The sequence below is a fragment of the Corvus brachyrhynchos genome, unplaced genomic scaffold (assembly GCF_000691975.1).
Source record: "Corvus brachyrhynchos isolate BGI_N302 unplaced genomic scaffold, ASM69197v1 scaffold145, whole genome shotgun sequence".
Taxonomy (NCBI): Eukaryota; Metazoa; Chordata; class Aves; order Passeriformes; family Corvidae; genus Corvus; species Corvus brachyrhynchos.
In genome coordinates, this window is record NW_008238344.1 from 399,319 (window position 1) to 416,759 (window position 17,441).

At 51.0% G+C, this 17,441-nt stretch overlaps 1 protein-coding gene across 1 annotated transcript in view; it reads left to right on the forward strand.

The window, feature by feature from the left end:
* The window catches only part of FLOT2 (flotillin 2), a 22,183-nt gene extending 5,698 nt beyond the window's left edge, over positions 1-16,485 (forward strand). The window contains exons 4-13 of the mRNA XM_017735163.1: positions 5,615-5,696; positions 7,693-7,783; positions 13,521-13,644; positions 14,054-14,172; positions 14,567-14,680; positions 14,773-14,892; positions 15,279-15,493; positions 15,609-15,792; positions 15,947-16,096; positions 16,275-16,485. Of these exons, the coding sequence (XP_017590652.1) occupies positions 5,615-5,696; positions 7,693-7,783; positions 13,521-13,644; positions 14,054-14,172; positions 14,567-14,680; positions 14,773-14,892; positions 15,279-15,493; positions 15,609-15,792; positions 15,947-16,096; positions 16,275-16,313 (1,238 nt within the window). The 3' untranslated portion in view covers positions 16,314-16,485. The remainder of the gene's footprint in view (positions 1-5,614; positions 5,697-7,692; positions 7,784-13,520; positions 13,645-14,053; positions 14,173-14,566; positions 14,681-14,772; positions 14,893-15,278; positions 15,494-15,608; positions 15,793-15,946; positions 16,097-16,274) is intronic.
* Positions 16,486-17,441: the final 956 nt, after the last annotated feature.

A 17,441-nucleotide genomic window follows, 5' to 3' on the forward strand; every position in this document is an offset into this window, starting at 1 on the left:
AGGGCATTAGTGAGAGGGTGTAGCTACAAGCCGTTGAAATTCCAGGAACTTGAGCCATGTTCCTCCGGGGAAGAGCAGGAAGGACCTTGTGGGGCAGCATTAATTTGTGTGATACTAAGTTGGATTTGGGGAGAGAGGGGAAGGGAATGAGAAACCAATAATAATTACTAATAAGCCAAAATAATATTAAATACATTTTAGTTAATTTAATTTAAATAAACCAAATATTATTAGAGGCAGGCCTTTGGCTTGCAGTGTTGAATTGTCATGTGGTAGTTATTTGAAAGACTTCACTTTTTGGGAGGGTTTCCTTTACTTTCTTTATTCAGCCTGTGCCCCTTGGCCTTTAGTCCCGGGCTTCCCCTGGCACATGGGTTTTTCTGAGGAGGGTTGTTCCTTCTTTTCACTTTCTTGTGAGACACTCGAGTTCCTCCAGTGCTCAAGGAGCAGCCAGCTGTGCTTTGGGATCATGGAGCTTTGTAGCCTTATTTGGGAAGCTGCTTCCCAGGCACGGCTCAGCACTCCATTGGCGCTGCCATCCTTCCCCTGCTGAGCAACATCGATCTCCTTCTAAGAAACTGCACTGCTGATTGATCCATTGGTGAATCGTGGAGCCCAGGATTTGTAGGAATGCCCCACAGAGCCTTGAGTCTCCCCACATTGTGAGTCTGACTTTTCTGGGAGACTCCCTTGGCACAAGGTCTGAGGAGGCTTTGGCAGGAGCAGTGAGCCTGCTCTGAGCAAAACTGGTGCTGGTCAGGTTTTCAGGGAAATGCACAAAGTACCTGTTCACCCTGATATCTGAATGTTCCCACCAGGGAACCAAATAGGCTGTGAAATCCTGGGTTTGGGTTACAATCTGGTTAAATGCAGCTTTTGTGGCTAAGGGTCGATCTGCTGATTTTGAAATACAGTGCTGTAATATTTCCACAGAGTGTCATAATAAGGAAATATGTATTTATAGTGACCATGTTCATCTAACAGTTACCAAACAGCATTGCCCAAATCTCTACAGCTGAAGCATTTTCCTTCTGGGTGGCAAAGGCTGCAGCAGAGGAGCTCTGAGGGGAACACCTGGACATACATGAAGGGGGAAAGTGAGCACAGCCCTCCTTGTTCCTGCATTAGGGAGTGAAAGGAGGAAAAAAACCAGGGGTTTGCAACCCATCCAACCCAAGTTTATTTCCTAGGAGGCTACTGAAACAAATATATTGCTTGTAACACCTTGAAGAGCACAAGTAGAGGTATTTGCCACGTCCAGCTAATCTGATTCCCTCTCAGGTGAGCAGAAGTCAGCTTGAGAAATATGCTTCAGCCCAGTTTCTCAAATTTTACTTTAGTGCAACACCCTTTGAGGCTTCTTGATGTCTGTCAAAGTAAAAGAAGAGCTGGCAGCTAATTCTACTTTTGTGGGGGAATTTCCTGCTGTATGCCAGCAGTCAGGTGTATGTAACCCTTCCAGGGCTGCTCTAGGCTCTTCCATCTTCTTACTGCATCCCTTTTACTCCTCAAGAACTGTTCATATCTTTGAGACTGTGCTGTTTTCATGTTACTTTTCTAAGTTGAAGGCCTTAAATAAGAATTTCTTGAGGCTCTTGAAGCCCTTCCTGCAAGAGACCTACAGTCCACAGTGCAAGGAGGAACTGGTTTCTCAGATATTATGAAATAAATATGAAACTGCCTGGAAAACCATTGCCAAGGAACTTGACAGTAGCTCACTGTTCAGCTGAAAGAATTTATCAAGTAAGTTCCTTGTTTTGGCTTGAATAATGGAATCAAGAATGTGCTTATTGAATTTGCAGACTGAGCTGGGAATGGATTCGAGAGCTTTGAAGAGCTGGATCAGGATCAAAACAAACTCTGGAGACTGACCCAATGGGCTGAACAAAATCTGATGCAGTTCAGGAAGGAGGAATGTAGAAGTTACACTTAGGTGAGAACAGTCTATTGCATGAAAATGGAAAGGGAAGGTCCAGGCCATGTCCCATGGAAAGACGTGGTGAGCAGCAAGAGCCACCTGAACCCTAAAGCTGGTGGTGCAATTCCAGTTCTTCAGCCTCAAAAGAAACAGGAGTTTGTGGGAAGGAGCAGGCAGCTTCAGCTGGGTCTCATGTGAGGTTTTGCCCTGTGTTCATACAGTTCATTCAGTTCAAACTGTTCCCCAGGGTTGTGGTTGGGGTGTCCCACCTCTCATACCAAGCAAGCTGTGCAGGAAACTTGCAGTGCCACTGATGGTCATCTGCCAGGTTTAACTGAGTGCTCCTGCAGATTTAGGTTTGTCATTTTGGCAAGCCAAAAATCTTTCCCCATGGTTGGTTTCTCACTGCTTGTGATGCTCAGGGGTTGCTGAGAGTGCAGCATTGCATCTGGTCTCAAGTCATGAGTGCTCAAAAGGGCTCTTACGTAGCTCATTTGGGATCTTTCCTTCTCAGGAGATGCTTCTTCACCTTTTTACAGGTGGTGGGGCTCAAGGATTCCCTTGTCATGTGCTTGTTAAATCTCCAGAACTTGCAAACTACTCTTTGGAAAGCCTGTTAGGAGCAGGTGGACAATAATAGTCTCAGGCCTTTACTTTTGGTTTCCAAAAGGAATTCTGGGGTAGTATCTCTGATTTTGTTGTGTAGCTTCATTGTTGTTTCTCTTCTCTGAGTTACTGTTTACAAGATGAGTTACTAAATGTATTTTTAAACTCAGTCTGTAGCATTGTTACTCATTAAGTCATTTTCATGTAGATGACATCCAGAATAAGATAGCCAGTGCAGTCTGCTTTCATCTGCTGCAGTGACCATCAGAAGCTTTTATGGATTCAACTCAGAACCCTGCATCTTTTAAAATTAATTTTTGTTAACCTTGTACCATTCCTGCATGTGAACAAAGCCTAATTTATATGCACAGCAGGGTCTAAGAACCAGACACTGACTTTAGTCTGGGCCCTGCTTTAGGATGTGATTTTCTTTATGTATGCTTTTGCATTCCTCTATCTCTGCATTATCTTCTGCCAGTAACTGTTTTCAATTACCAACTTTTTCCTGGTCTGCCCGCACTCAGCAGCCTGTTTACCATGACCTGATTTTGGAACGCTCACCACTTCCTGCCACAGAGGTAACTCAGTGCCTGAGTTACCTGGGAGAGCAAACAACACAGAGCTTGTTCAGATCATCCCAGCTTTGATGTTTTGAGCCCTGTGTCCCCAAAACTGTTGAGGCTCACGTTCTTCCTTGCTCGCTTCCTGCATCTGCTGAGAGCTCCTTTTATCTACCAACTCCCAAGCGATTAATCTTATTTCATAATAAAAAAACCCCAAACAAACAGACAACGTACTTTCCCCTGGCTCTGGGAATTCTTGCTTGAACATGGGACCCCTTTACTGGGAAGAGGCCAAGCTGGCTGGCAGCTCCCTGGCTATGAATCCTCCATTTGTGGCCCCGCACACTGCCCCGGAAGAGGCACGGTGGATGTTTGTGGAAGTGATGGCCAAGCAACTGTGAGACCCAGTCTGCTGGAACAGTGGGCGTATTATAGCTGGAAAAGGCAATTTCTCTGCCAAATCTCATTGTGCAAGAGGGTTTATTCTTCAGCCTTGCAAAGATTTCGCTTTGTTGGTTCCTTTTTCACTTGCTGCCTGAGAATTGAGAAAGAGACGGCAGGACTGCCATGGAAAATGAGCCCTCAGCTCCTCAGCCTTACCAGGACGGAGCTCTGCTGCGCTCAGACGTCCAGCGTGCGTGAAAGCAACTGGCTGGCATCCCACTCCTCCTTAATGTGTTCGTTTTCCCTGGTTTTTTAGGCTTTGAACAGTTTTTGACATATAATCTAGCTCAGTAGACCGTGCCCTGCAGCTGCGTTGTGTAGCATCAGGAAGCAAATGCAGAGCTCCTTTTGGGTGTGATACTAAATAAGGTATTTTCATGCATTTCCTACAGAAGAAGAGGAACATCTGTGTGGAGAGGCACTTTCCTGTAACAATGGTGGGTTTAGGGTGCAGAGCTTTCTCAGGATATTATTAAGAAACAATTAACAGAGGTTTGGTAAAGACCACATAGACCCTGTGAAATAAAATACCTTTCCATGTGGTGCTGCTTTTCCCGAGTGCCAGGAACACCTCCCTTCCTGTTCTTGGAAAACAAGGGCCTGGCTGAGAGGCTGAGCTAACCAGGCTGACGCCCTCCAAGAAATGTTAAAGGCATTGTGGTTACTGCAGGATGTTGTATCATCAGCTTCTGTAACGCTTGCCTGGCTGAAATAGCCTTCCAGCTATGGGAAGAAGCCAAAGGCTGGCTCTGAGCTCTAGGCTGTGCAGCACAGGAGATCTGAAAAAGTGTGTAAAGCCTTTTCCCGTTTGTGTTTAATTCTTACTGAAGTGCAAGGGTGAAGAATTGTAGATGGGGCTCATCTGCTGGTTTGTCAACCATTGCATGGAAGCCAGTAAAGCAGGCAGTATGTGGCCAGTGTTTGGGAGCAGGCAGAAGATAGCTAAATGCTGGGGGACTGGGAGGAAGAGGAGGAGGACAGGGAGGACAGAGTCCCCTCCTGCAGTCGGAGAGCCCTGCAGGCATACTGGCCTGGATGTGTGCTGCTTCTTCTTCTTCATTTTGATCTCTTGCAGGAAACAATAATGGTCATTTCGCTTGAAAGGCCTGCTGGCTGCTGGCTTCATCCTTCTCCCTTTCCCCTCCCACAACCCAAAGCTCCCACAGCCACGCTGTGTTCCGCGTTCCTGCTCTTCCTGTGCGCCGGCTCTGTCTTGCCTGTAGAGATCCATCCCGCAGGGCTGGAACTGTCTGTTGCTCTGTTTGTACAGCACTCATCTTGCTGAGGGCCTCAGGCACTGCTGTAGTAAGAGTGATTATGGAGAGCAGACAAGAGAGGTAATTCTGGCTCGATCTGCCTGAGAGTCAGCAGCTCCCAGCCCTGGTCTGAGCTGGGGAGCTGCAGAGCTCCTCCCTTCCCAGCCATGAAAACCCGGGGCTGATCACTGGCAGGGTGCTCTCTTGAAAGGCAGCAGGTGTCTTGTTCCTTAAATCAAAGATACAAAAATCCAGACAGCATCTTCTGGCTTCACTGGGATCAAATCTTAAATGTGTCAGAGGAGTTCTGGAGGCTGCCTGAATCTTGGGCACATGCAATTCTGAGATGGGCCATCAAAGCATCAGACACTGTGCTACTTACACAAGCCAGAACTAGGAGGTATTTTTTGGGAGCTCAAGGATTCTTCCCTCCTCCAATGCTGACTTGAGAGCTCCTCTGGGAATTTAAGGGTGGTGTGAAGGAAAGGAGGTGGGTTTGTTACATGGCTTTCCTTAACAGTTAACATCACAGTTGAAGATACTTACATTGATTCTGGCTGCTAAAAGTGCTTAACAAAACTAAAATAAAGCCCTGATTTGAGATACAGTCACCTTCTGTGTGTTACTGTTGGTCATAGTGAATTATACAAATACTATTTTCCAACTTTATAAGACAATTCCAAAAAAAGTTGCCTTGGGAAAACTGCTGTGTGAAGCCCATGGAGAGGAGGAAGAGCATGAACTTCTCTGCTTGTAAGTTATTCCCTGTCCAAGAGCACGTGCATGTGTGTGATCCTGATGTCTCTGTGCTCTCTGCTGTGCTGCAGGTGGCTGCTGTGGCTCTGATGAGAAGCAATATGTGTATGGAGGCTGGGCCTGGGCATGGTGGTGCATTACTGACACCCAAAGGTAAGGAGACCCCTGTTGTTTGTGGGCTTTTGGAGTAGGAATTTGGCAAAATCATCCCAGTGGGGCTGTCAGCAGTGTCTTTAGGAACACTGGACCAGGCACTGCATATGAAACCAGGGGTGAGCATCAGGAGTTCTTTGCTGGCTGTTGGCATGGGGACAGCTGGATGCCACAGTGCAAAAGACATACAGAAAAAGAAATCACATGCTTTCAGCTGAAGTACTTTTCAAATGGCCTCTATGTCCACAAGAGGAGCCAAGTCCTGCCCAGTAAGGCCCAACCCCTTAGCCAGTAACAAACCAGTTTGTGACCTGCAGTGCACCAGTGCCGCCCTCTGCTCCTCAAGTCTCTCTTTGTAAAGACTGCTGACTGCTCTCACCTTGGGAGCAGACTGTTCCGATTTAAAACCACGGGATTTCCTTGCTCTCCCTTTCCTCAGCTGTAGATTTTGCTTGCTGCTGCTTACAGTCTGGGCTCTGAGCTGACATGCTGTGGTAGTGCTGCTGTCCTGCTAATACAGCTCTTTGTGTCTAGGATCTGTAGGAATGCTCCCTCCCAATACATCCCTCATGCCCACTGATGCAGATTTCCTCTGTCTGTGTAAAAAAATAACAGGGAAAAGGATAAAGACGTGACTTTTGGGTTTTACACTGAATGATGGCCAGAGGTTGTAGTTAACCCTTACAGCCTCTTCCAACCTCTTTTCCCTGTACCTGTGTTGCCACCAGCAGACAAAGTGAGCATGTGGCTGCCCTCACTCTGCACGTGATGGAAGGTGGGAGGGGAAGGAAAAGCCCAGCTTGTGGGTTTAGTGTTTAAGGGCTGTGTTTGATCCAGACAAGCTTCATTCCCAGGTTTTTGTAAGACATCTTGTTGGGAGAACTGTTAATTGAACAAATGGTTCTTCCTTCTCTTCTTTTGTGAGAAGTGCAGAGAACGGTGCAGGACCTTGACCTGCCCAGTACAGGAGATCAGATACATTTGGGAGACTGGTTTTTTAAGTTAAGGATAGGCTGAATCCAGGGCCAAGAGCTGGATTGCCAGGAATGAGCTGTTACATGATAGAGGTCTGCGCATTATTTAGCAAATGGGGCTCTTGACAGGAATTCCAGCATCCAAACAAATCTACTTTAAAATCCATACCATTCAAACAGTTCATGCCGTGGGATGTGGGGCTTAATTCTCCTTTCTCAAATGCCATAAGCTGTGCCCCAGATGGAGCCCACTGCATTAACATGAAGAGTGAGACAGATTTCCTTCTCTGAAATTAGGACATTTTTTCTGGAACTTCCAGTGCTGCAAGCAAGAGAGACAGGAGCAATTGTGTTGCTGTCAGCGGCATCCCGCCAGGTAGCATTAACCTGGGAACAAAAGGAACAGTTAGAGCTGGCAGGGTGCTGGGCACTTACCCTGCTCCAACCTTGAGCACTGGGGAAAAACAAGGGGAAAAAATGCTGTCCCTGTTTAGGGGTCAGAAATAAAAGCAGTGAGAGAGACAGCGTGGTCTAATATGCCTCTGGGGGAGCCAAATGGTGTTAATTCAGCTTCTCAGGACAACACTTGGAAGCAACTTCTCTCCTCAATGCCTTAGCCAGGGGTGGGTAGCCAGGTCCCTGGCATTTTCATTTTTCTGGCCTCTCTTAAATATTGACACAGAAGCATCTAAATTATTACCAAAAGGAATTTTTCCTGGTGTCAACAAGGGATTCCAGCTGACACCAGGATGGCGTAGATGGTTCAGTTTTATGTGCAGGGTGGGCATGAGCCCCCAGCCTATCTATCCTCATTAAAAGAAGCTGCTGTATGCTGCAAACTCTCCCCCCCAGCGACCAGGGGAGCTGATTATGGAGCCCTGGGAGCAGGCAGTGGGAAAAAGGCAAACTGAACAGGGAAAAGCTGAAACCTCAAAGTCTCGTCTGTCCTTTGCAACGAGTGTCTTACTCTCTGGTAACTGCTCTGTGTATTTGCTGTCCTACCCTTACTCCTCCCTGCTCAGAGTGTCTTTGGAGGTTTTGACCATCCTCTGTCGCTGCGAGAATGTTGAGACGTCGGAGGGGGTCCCACTGTACGTAACAGGGGTTGCACAGGTAATAATCCACCAGCTTCCTAACACCCTGTCTAACTGTTTATCCCTCTGTTTTGAGCAGCAGCAGCAGCAGCAGCAGCAGGATAACAAAACCTAATGATTTTCTAATGGGACAGCTGAAATCTCCATACCCTCCTCTCCTTCCCCTTCTCCTTCTCCAGCACTTGCCCTGTGGCACTCCACAGTTAACAGATAATGCAGACAGGTACATCCCTGGAAAATTCCAAATTCAGCATTTCTGTACCTAATGTTTGCTCCTGCTGTAACCCTTTCCTTGCCAGCACGGTCTCCATTGTGGGCATGGGGGAGAGCAGAAGGGCATCTGCTTTTGTGTGGAGGCACAGGCAAGCCAGGTTGGATTCTGTACAGGATTTGGGACAGGTGGCAAGGCAGGCTTTGTGTCATTTCAAAACTGCAGCTGTGCCTGGCTCTGCAGTGTTGGCTATGGATTCCCACTCAGCCCTTCTTCCTCCATATGGAGACACTGCCCATTTTGGATGTTGTCACCTCTGAAAGTACAGCACAGAGACCATGGATGAGTTGCAGCACACAGGACTGACATTATGAACCATTAATGACCAAACATCCCTGTGAACAGAACTAAGAAGCAGCACAGTTTGGGAATTAAATTCCAAGTCTAGATTAGGCCTTCAGAAGGCTGAAATCCTGCAGTATCTGATTAAAGCCATGAACACATGGCAAAAAATGCCTGTGCATGTCCTGGACAGTGGGATGTGTTTTATCAGCTCCCAGGTTGCATGCCAGTTTAATTAGGACAGTGGCCAAGGCAGGCATGAATTTGCAGGGATAGGTTTCAGCACTTCCAGCCAATTCTGGAGCAACTCAACGTGCACGCAGCAGCCCAGGGCAGCCCCTTCATGGTTCAGATGTTTGACCTAATGTTCACTGACACAAACTCTCTGCCCCGTGGCTCCCTGTCCTGACTCCCGACGCCTTTCCGGCTCATTATGGCTGACGTGGGAGCCAGGCTTGGCTTCCTGGAACAGAACCTGCCACAGCCAAGGTTCTGTCCCTTGTCTTACGAAATTATGACCTGCAGATTGCTGGGACTGACCAAAGTACCTCAGGCCCACCTGGGGTGACTGAGAAAGCTCTGGAGCTGCAAGATCTGTTCCTGGGTGCCTGATGCTCTACAGGCGTGGCCATAAAGAGCTGGAGGCTCATTTCCATCTGCCTTTGGGTCACGGGACACTGGAAAAATAGAGAGAGAGGTGAACCAGGTCAGGGGGTAGGTCTGTGTAGGGCTAACCCAGGGCTGCTTCTTCAGCATCAGTGCCAGGTTCTGCCAAGCACCAGTGCTCATGTGAGGTGGGTGGGAGCATCCCAGTTCTGTGCTGTGCTTCTGAACCAGTGACACCATCCTGTGCTGCCACAGCATTGGGCAGCATGGCACAATGAGCCTCTGACAGAGGGCCCTTTGTGGTTCCAAAACTGCAGCTTCTGGCCCCTCACTGACCCAGCAGGAGGGAAAGGGTCACGGGATCATTTCCAGTCTGGATTCCAGCCTTTGCTGATAAATTGCCTTTAAGCATTATCTGAAAATCTATTTCTTGGCCGCAGTGCCCAGTCTGTCTCCAGTCACAGATGTGGTCCCTTGGCTGCATTCTGTGCCTGTCTTGCATTACCTGTGATGAGTGCAGCAGGTAGCTTGGGGCAGGAGATGCAAAGGGAAGAGCTGTGTGTGTGTAACCTGGAAACGTGCAAATATTTTACGTTTTTTGGCAGGATTTCCCTAGAGATAATGACGTTACAGCCCAGGTGTGAGGACGTAGAGACGGCGGAGGGGGTAGCTATAACTGTCACAGGTGTGGCACAGGTACAGTAACTCCAAAACATCATTTCAGGAATGCATGTCTCTAACTTATATCTGGTTTTCCCCCTTAAGAGGTGGCTGTTGTCCAGGGAGAGAAGCCAACTATGAAATAAATCCGTGTACCAAACCATGCTGTCCTTGTTGGTACAAACACACTCCAGTATGTTCCATGTGGTGAAGGGGGTTGTGACCTCTCCTCCTCTCCCTAAAATAATTTTTTCTGGTGTCTCATTTGTCCACGTGGCAAATGAGGTGCGTGGGGGTGACTTGCTGTGTTTGTGGAATGCTGATGTTCTGTGGTGGCCTTGGAGCTGTGTGTGACCCCACAGGACTGACCCATAACCTCCTGAGATGGTATCGAGCTTTATATTCCTTTGGATTGTTATTGTTAGCACATGGACCTTGTACTTCTTCACGGTGAGTTAAAGCTTAAAAAAAAAGAACTTAGTCCCTCCAGGCACTAAAACTGGCGTGTAAATTTTTTGGCTGGAATTGAATTTTGATTCTCTCCAGCTTTCCTCAAATGTAAGAACCTGCTTTTGCTGCTTGTGGCAGCACACCAAAACCCTGCACTTCTTGGAGTCTGAGGTCTGCTGTCCTGGTACAGGCTGTCCTTGGGGCCAAGTCCTGCCCTGGGGAGGATGCTGGGAGGGAAATGTTAGTTTTTGAGGGAATTGGGTTCCTCAATTAGGCAGCTGGATGCTGTGATTGAAAATTGTTCCTGACAGCTCATTCTGGATGTACAATCCAAGGACGGCTCTCAGTGCACACAGGGCTGTGGTCACTGTGTGTCCAAGGCATGTCCAGGTGAGTTGTCACAGGATAAGTGGCTGCCACATTCCCTGTGGGGAGCTCTGGAGCCAAGGGGAGCTGCTGAGTGATGCAGTGATGTGACCAAAATCCCTCATGGAGTCAGCACCCTTGGTTTCAATTTTTCAGTACTTTATATCCGTCTTTCAGTTCTTTTCCAGTTCTTTATATCCATTTAGCTGCTAAGGCGTCACAAAACCCCAGTGGTCTTTGCATGGTTGGCAAAATGTGTGCACCCATGTCTCCCTTCACACTCTTTTCCTAAATCTGTAGGCTTTTCCTTCTGTATTTGGTGTTTCTCTGAAGCCAGCATTCCCTTTTGTCCTAGTTTTGGGAAATCCCTCCATTGCCTGCAAAATGGTCTGGTAGCAGAGGGCTGGATCACCAGGTGCCTTGATTTAAAAATGCAGACCCCAGTTCATCTCATTCGTGTTACTCTCTCCTCTCACTGTTCATTTTTTCCACTGACAGTTAATTTTAAAGCTGGGATCCAAGGAATTGCCACGCAGAAAGCAGCCTCAAGGCTGTTGGGGATGTGCATGGCAGAAGTTACCTTAACTTTGCAGAAGTACTTTTGAGACAAAGATTTTTCTTTTAAGGGCTTGAGCAAAAAAAAAGAAAGGGAAAAAAGCAAACAACTTATTCCTGGAGAAAGAGCTTTTAAAGTGTTTGCTGTAATGATAGAAATTCTTAATGTGCGCAAGGATGCTGTTCTTTTTCTTGAGGAGGGATTTAATGAGTGCTCACCAGTAGTCTCCTCCCTGCGTTGGCTGGGTGCTGGGATGTGCTGGGATGCTGCTGCCTTGGGCCATGCTGGGCTCTGTATCCTTCTGTACCATTTTCCTGAGCCTCCAGCTAATTGGATTCTTTGTGCTCACCCCTCACTGCGAGTGCAGCTGGCCGGAGCAGGGTGCGGCGGCATCGATCTTGCACACAGGATTGCTGGATGGAGGCTCTCTGATTCCCTGCCAGCCGAAGGCTCTCCCTCTGATGGGAGTGACATTTGAGAAGCACTGAGTGTCGCAGTGCCCTGCCTGAAACCCTGCAGAACACACTGAGCACGAATTGCTCAACTCTGGTTTCTTTTGTGCAGCCTTTGCTTTGGAGGTTGGGATCTGTATTCCGTGCAGGGCCAGGCTCCCATGGGCTGTCCAGGGCTCACCAGTGGAGGCTGGCTGGCTTTATCCAGAGGCTGAATCATTCCTTGCTCCTAAGCACCGCAGGGATTCTCCTAATGAACATCCTGCCCTGTGCTCTGTCCTCCCCACAGCTCCCGAGGGTGGGGATTGTTTGGAGAGGTGGAATTGCTGGCAGATGCTCACCATAAATGTTGCTGCTGAGTCTAATTGCTTTTAATACTTGCAAAAACCTCCCGTTCGCTGTGGCAGGGCCTTGTGCAGGGCTCACGCTCCTGGGTGCAGCTCCAGAGCAGCTCTCCCAACTCCCCCTTGTGTGGGAAGAGCACACTGCTGGCCTGGGGTGTAGGGACAAGAAGCCACTGTGGAATTGGCCCCGAAAGGATCCCGAGAGGCTTTGGGGACAATGAGGAAGAGGATTGCCACACTTGCCTGAGGTTGTTTGACATTTTTGACTGGGAGAACCAGTCTGGGAAGCAGCAGTAGGAAATAGGCTCAGCCTGAGTTGGCCTTTCTTCACATTACAAGGGGCAGGGTTGTGGCAGGTGAGTTTTGGCCAGCTCACTGTGTCTAACACAGTCCACCTCCTGTCCCTTTAGAAGATGACAGTCAGTCCCAGTTGTCCTGCTCTCTGGCAGGGCTGGGGCCAGGTGCTGCAGTTTGGCTCCAGAGGGATCATTTTGGATGGATCTCAAGAAAGAGTTGTGTTGCTTTTGCAGCTGGAAGTGCTCTAGAAGGTATTGGGATGAGGTCTGTAGGCTGTGAATCCCTCAGTAGTGTGTGCTGGGACCCTCAGAGGGTCCTTGTGCAGCATCTGTGGCTTTGGAAGTCTCTGAACCAGGTCCAACCAATGCCCTTGGGGCAGGACTCCGGGTGCCACCAGCTCCTTGTGGGACAGGAGGCACTGCCCAGCACAGCTGTGTCCATGAGAGGGTGCTGTAGGATCCAGAAAGCTGCGTGGCTGCTATGGACCTGCTCCTTCTCTGGTGCTGCCAGGCACAGAATGTCCCTGTGCCCAGCCTTTGCCTGAGCCCTCAGACTGGGCAGGGCCACCAGGAGCTGACATCTTGGTGGGTTGCAGCTCCTCATAGCTGGGTGCTGTAGAGCACAGATCTCCACTGCCTAACACACTCCACGGGGATTTGTAATTCACTTTGCCTTTAAAAAGCAGCCCTGTGACCAGCAGGACCATCCTAAGACCCTGGCTTGGCTGGAATGGGGGTGCTTTTACACCTGGCTCTGGCTGTGGGAGGTGAAAATATTGCTGGGGTGGCTGTGTCCCACTTCTGGGGATCATCACCAGACTGACAGTATGGAGCAGAACAGCCAAGTTCTGACCATGACACGTTGGAGTCTGGCAGCTCCCAGCTACAGGCAGGACAAACCAGTGTGCTGTGGTCTTACTGTCTCATCTCTCCTTCCAGGGAACACTGAATAGAGCCCCTGTTCCCAAGCTGCTCCTTGGGTTTGTCAGACTCTTTCTTGTTTTCTGCCTTTCCTTGGTCAGAAAAAAATTAATTCTAGTGAAAGAGGAGGAAGAGAAAGGTAACAAAATGGCTTTTGGCCAGGGATGGTAACAGCCAGCTTTCTTCTGACTCTGGTGTTGGTGCAATGGCTGAACTGGTATTTCAGGGCTTTTTGTAGGATTTCTGTGAGTTGGGACTGGTAGGGCCGGGCTCTGTCCCCACTGCTGTGGGACAGATGGCTGCAGGGAGCACCTCCATGCTGAGCTGCTGTAGGGGTTTGGACAGCAGCACACAGAGCAGGGCCTCGCTGGCTGGTCCAGTGGCCTGGCTCAGTCTGGTGACAGCTCAGTGCTGTCCCTTGGAGCATCAGTAGCATGGGGGCCTGGCAGCCTGGTGGTGGTACTGCTGCTTCTGCTGCTGCTGCTGCTGTTGGGTGCCTGCACCTCCTGGACAGGCACCTTCAGTCCCTTTGGTTCTGTCTCCTGTCTCTAGGTGAAGATAATGACCGAGAAGGAGCTCCTGGCTGTGGCCTGTGAGCAGTTCTTGGGGAAGAACGTGCAGGATGTGAAGAACGTGGTCCTGCAGACACTGGAGGGACACCTGCGCTCCATCCTGGGTATGGAGGGGCTCATCCCCTGGAGGCATCTCGAGTGGCTTTGTTCCTTCTCAGCTGGCTGGTCCCAGCAGTATCGCTGTCACCACGCAGCCACACGGGACCTTCCTCTGCTGCCTGCAGAGGTGGCATCTCCCTTCCAGCAGCTCCCTCTGTGTGGCTGGGCGTTGTGATAAATAAGTTTTCAGTGCCTGCAGCAAGAGATGTCTGAGTCCCCAAGGGCCACAGGTAGCACGTGTGGGTGGTGGTTGCTCTTGTGAGACTGAGATGTTGGTGCCACTGCAGGGGCAGAGGATTATGCCCTTATGCCCAGGCCTGAATTAGGGACAACGAGGATGTTGCTGAGCTTAGACCCACGTCATTGCGTGTTACCTGTTCCAAATAAAGTGCTTCACCTTCCTCCACTCTGCAGGTACCCTGACAGTGGAGCAGATCTACCAGGACAGGGACCAGTTTGCCAAGCTGGTGCGGGAGGTGGCAGCTCCCGACGTGGGTCGCATGGGGATCGAGATCCTGAGTTTCACCATCAAGGTACGCCCAGATGTTGGGCGCTGCACTCTGGGCAGAGCTGTGGGAGCAGCAGGAGAGAGCCTGGCCCTGACTCCCCTGCTGACAGCCTGTCCCAGCCCTCCGGGAGTTTCCATGACAGCCGCTGCAGCATGTCCTGTATCCAGGCAGCTGGGCCAAGAGCAGCTGGGTAGCTGCCTCTGTAAACAGGCTCGTGGAGAGAGCTGGCTGATAACCCAGCCCCCTGGGAGTGAGGGAAGATGTCGGGATGTCCTTTTTCTCCCTGCCCTCCCCTGTTTGTTTGGAGCAGCTGACATGGCGTGTTCTGGCCCCGGGTTGACCGCACTGAGCTTCAGTAGGAAGCGAGCAAGATGGAGTCACTTGTTTGAAGTGCTTATGACTTATCTCCCCTCCCCAGGATGTCTATGATAAAGTGGATTACCTGAGCTCCCTGGGGAAGACTCAGATTGCAGCTGTCCAAAGGGATGCAGACATTGGAGTGGCAGAAGCCGAGCGGGATGCTGGCATTCGGGTGAGTCCAGAGATGTGCCGGGCTTCCCTGGAGCAGCCTCTTCTGCTCCAACTGCACGCTCTGAAGCTCTGCTCTCTGTTCCCTCTCTGCAGGAGGCAGAGTGCAAGAGAGAAATGCTGGATGTCAAGTTCATGGCAGATACCAAAATAGCAGATTCCAAACGGGCTTTTGAGTTGCAGAAAGCTGCCTTCACTGAGGAGGTCAACATTAAGGTGACAGCATCCCACAGCCCACTGCTGTTTCCTGGAGGGTCTGTGATGGTATTGGTGGCTCTGGGACTTGTCAGCTTCCTCCTCCTGCATCTGTTAGGAGAACTAGAGGTGGAGAACCCAGGTCTGTGTGTCACTGTGAGCTCCTTGCAGCAGATGCCTCTCCTGTTTGCAGATATTCGGTGGGACTTGGAGGAGAGGAAAGGGTGGGGAGGGTTGAACCTGGAGCTGGTTGGGCTCAAGTGCTGTGGGAAGAGCAGCACTGAGGATTGGGATGTCACCCCTGGGAAGAGGTTCAGTAGCAGGAGTCGTGTCTGGTTTTGGAGTCCTTGTATCTGCACACAGGAGTTTGTGGCCCAGACCCCTCTTCTCCTCTTCCCCATGTGCAGACTGCAGAAGCCCAGCTGGCCTACGAGCTCCAGAGCGCCCGGGAGCAGCAGAAGATCCGCCAGGAGGAGATCGAAATCGAGGTGGTGGAGCGCAAGAAGCAGATCGAGGTGGAACAGAAGGAGGTGGTCCGGATGGAGAAGGAGCTGATGGCCACCGTGAAGCAGCCGGCCGAGGCCGAAGCCTATCGCATCCAGCAGATCGCCGAGGGCGAGAAGTGAGTGAGCCCCTGCCCTGGGCTGGGGAGGTGGGAGCACAGTGCTGCCCTGAGCCCCTGCTCCTGGGCTCTCTGAGGGATCCAGGTTGCTGCAGGGCTGTGTTTCCCTTTCCAGGGTGAAGCAAATCCTCCTTGCTCAGGCGGAGGCGGAAAAGATCCGCAAGATTGGAGAGGCTGAGGCTTTTGTGATCGAGGCCGTTGGGATGGCAGAGGCTGAGGGGTTGAAGCTGAAAGCACAAGCACTCCAGAAGTATGGAGAAGCTGCCCAGCTGGCTCTAGTGCTGGATGCACTGCCCGAGGTGAGGAGGGAGCAGCTTTCCCCTGCTTCAGGTGGACCAGGGGAGTTCCCACACTGGGCCAGGTCTCCTGGGGGCACAGCAAGGCCCTGTAGGGACCTTTGCCAGTGACCTGCTGAGCAGTTCCTTGACTCTCTGCTCATCCCTGCTTCCCCAGATCGCTGCCCAAGTGTCTGCTCCCCTCTCCAAAGTGAATGAGATCGTTATTCTCAGCGGAGAGAAAGGCAGCACCATGTCCGATGTGAACCGTCTCCTGGCTGAGGTCCCCGCCTCCGTGCGTGCCATCACTGGTGTGGATCTCACAAAGGTGAGCTGGGCGCTGGCAGCTGGCTCTGCCAGCTGCTCCTAGGGCACGGGGACCTGCCTGGAAGCTTTCAGTCTCCCAGGGAACCTCTCTTTCCCCAACCCTGTCCACCGCAGAGTGCAGGCAGCTCCCTGCCTTCCCTTCCTGCAGCCCTAACAGCTTCTCTCTTCCCCTCCTGCAGCTTCCCCTGTTCCAGAAAGCCACCGAGGCCAAGGAATGAGGTTGGCCAACCCAAAACTAGTGAAGATCACTCCCTGTTATGCACTCAGACATCAACTGCCTTCGACACATGGGAATTCCTTTTATATCAAAGACAATCCGAGTTTCATTTGTAACTGGTGCCTTATTTTGTAGGGCCAGAAAGATGCATGTCCTGTCTGCTGCTCTTTTTATTCCAAGGCTGGGAGAGGATTTATTTTCTAATTAACCTTGTGTTGTCTCAGGCCAATCCCATCCCCGGTTATGACTGGCAGCTTCTCTGGCGTTGCAGTCCCAGTGCCTTGCTGTTCTCTGCCCTGGGGTGAACACCTGGAGCTGGGAGCGGAGGCTTGGGATGTGGAGCTTTAGGAAAAGAACCAGGACCCCCTCCCCTGGTCTCCTTGCCCTCTCTCAGTGACTCTCCTGGGCACTGTCCCAGCCCTGCCTCTGCCCACAGCTGTCCCTGTGGCTGGCTCTCCCTCTGTCTCACCCCCAGGGCCCCCACAGTGCCAGCAGCCCTGCCCAGGCTGGGTGGGTGGCAGCCAACCCCCCAGGAGGGTGACAATCCAGCTCTAGCAGTGGGTGCTACCCTCTCCCATGCTGGCTCCCCTTGGGGAATTTTCCTCATAGGATCTGGAGCAGGGAGCTCTCCACAGGGCAGAGGGAGCCCAGCTCAGCCCTGGTGAGGTCCCACCACCAGAAATACCAAAAAGGAGCGCTGTGCCAAAGCCACCCATCCCCTGAGAGGGCAGTGTCCCCAGATGCTGTGGCACTTCCTGACCCCACAACTCAAGCAGAATGTTGGTCAGAGGTGGGTTGGGGGACCAGCAGGACACTGAGGTGGGGACAGGCTCCTCCAGCACAGCCTGTACAGCTGCCCCTGCCTCCCTCCCTCCCCCTGCCTCTTATGGCCAGTGGCTTTGCTGTCTTGTGACAATGTGAAAGAGGTTGTCCCCTGTGTGTGCCCATCCTCCCCACAGTGCCACAGAGCCCTCTCTGCCCCTTCCCTGCCTGTCTCGATGCCTGTGCTCCATGTGGCTGGCACAGCCAGACCCTGTGTGAAGTCAGCCTGGCACTGCTGGAGGGCTGGTGCCATTTGGGGGTCCTGCGCCCACAGCTCAGTGCCCCCACCCAGTGCCATAGGGCGGGG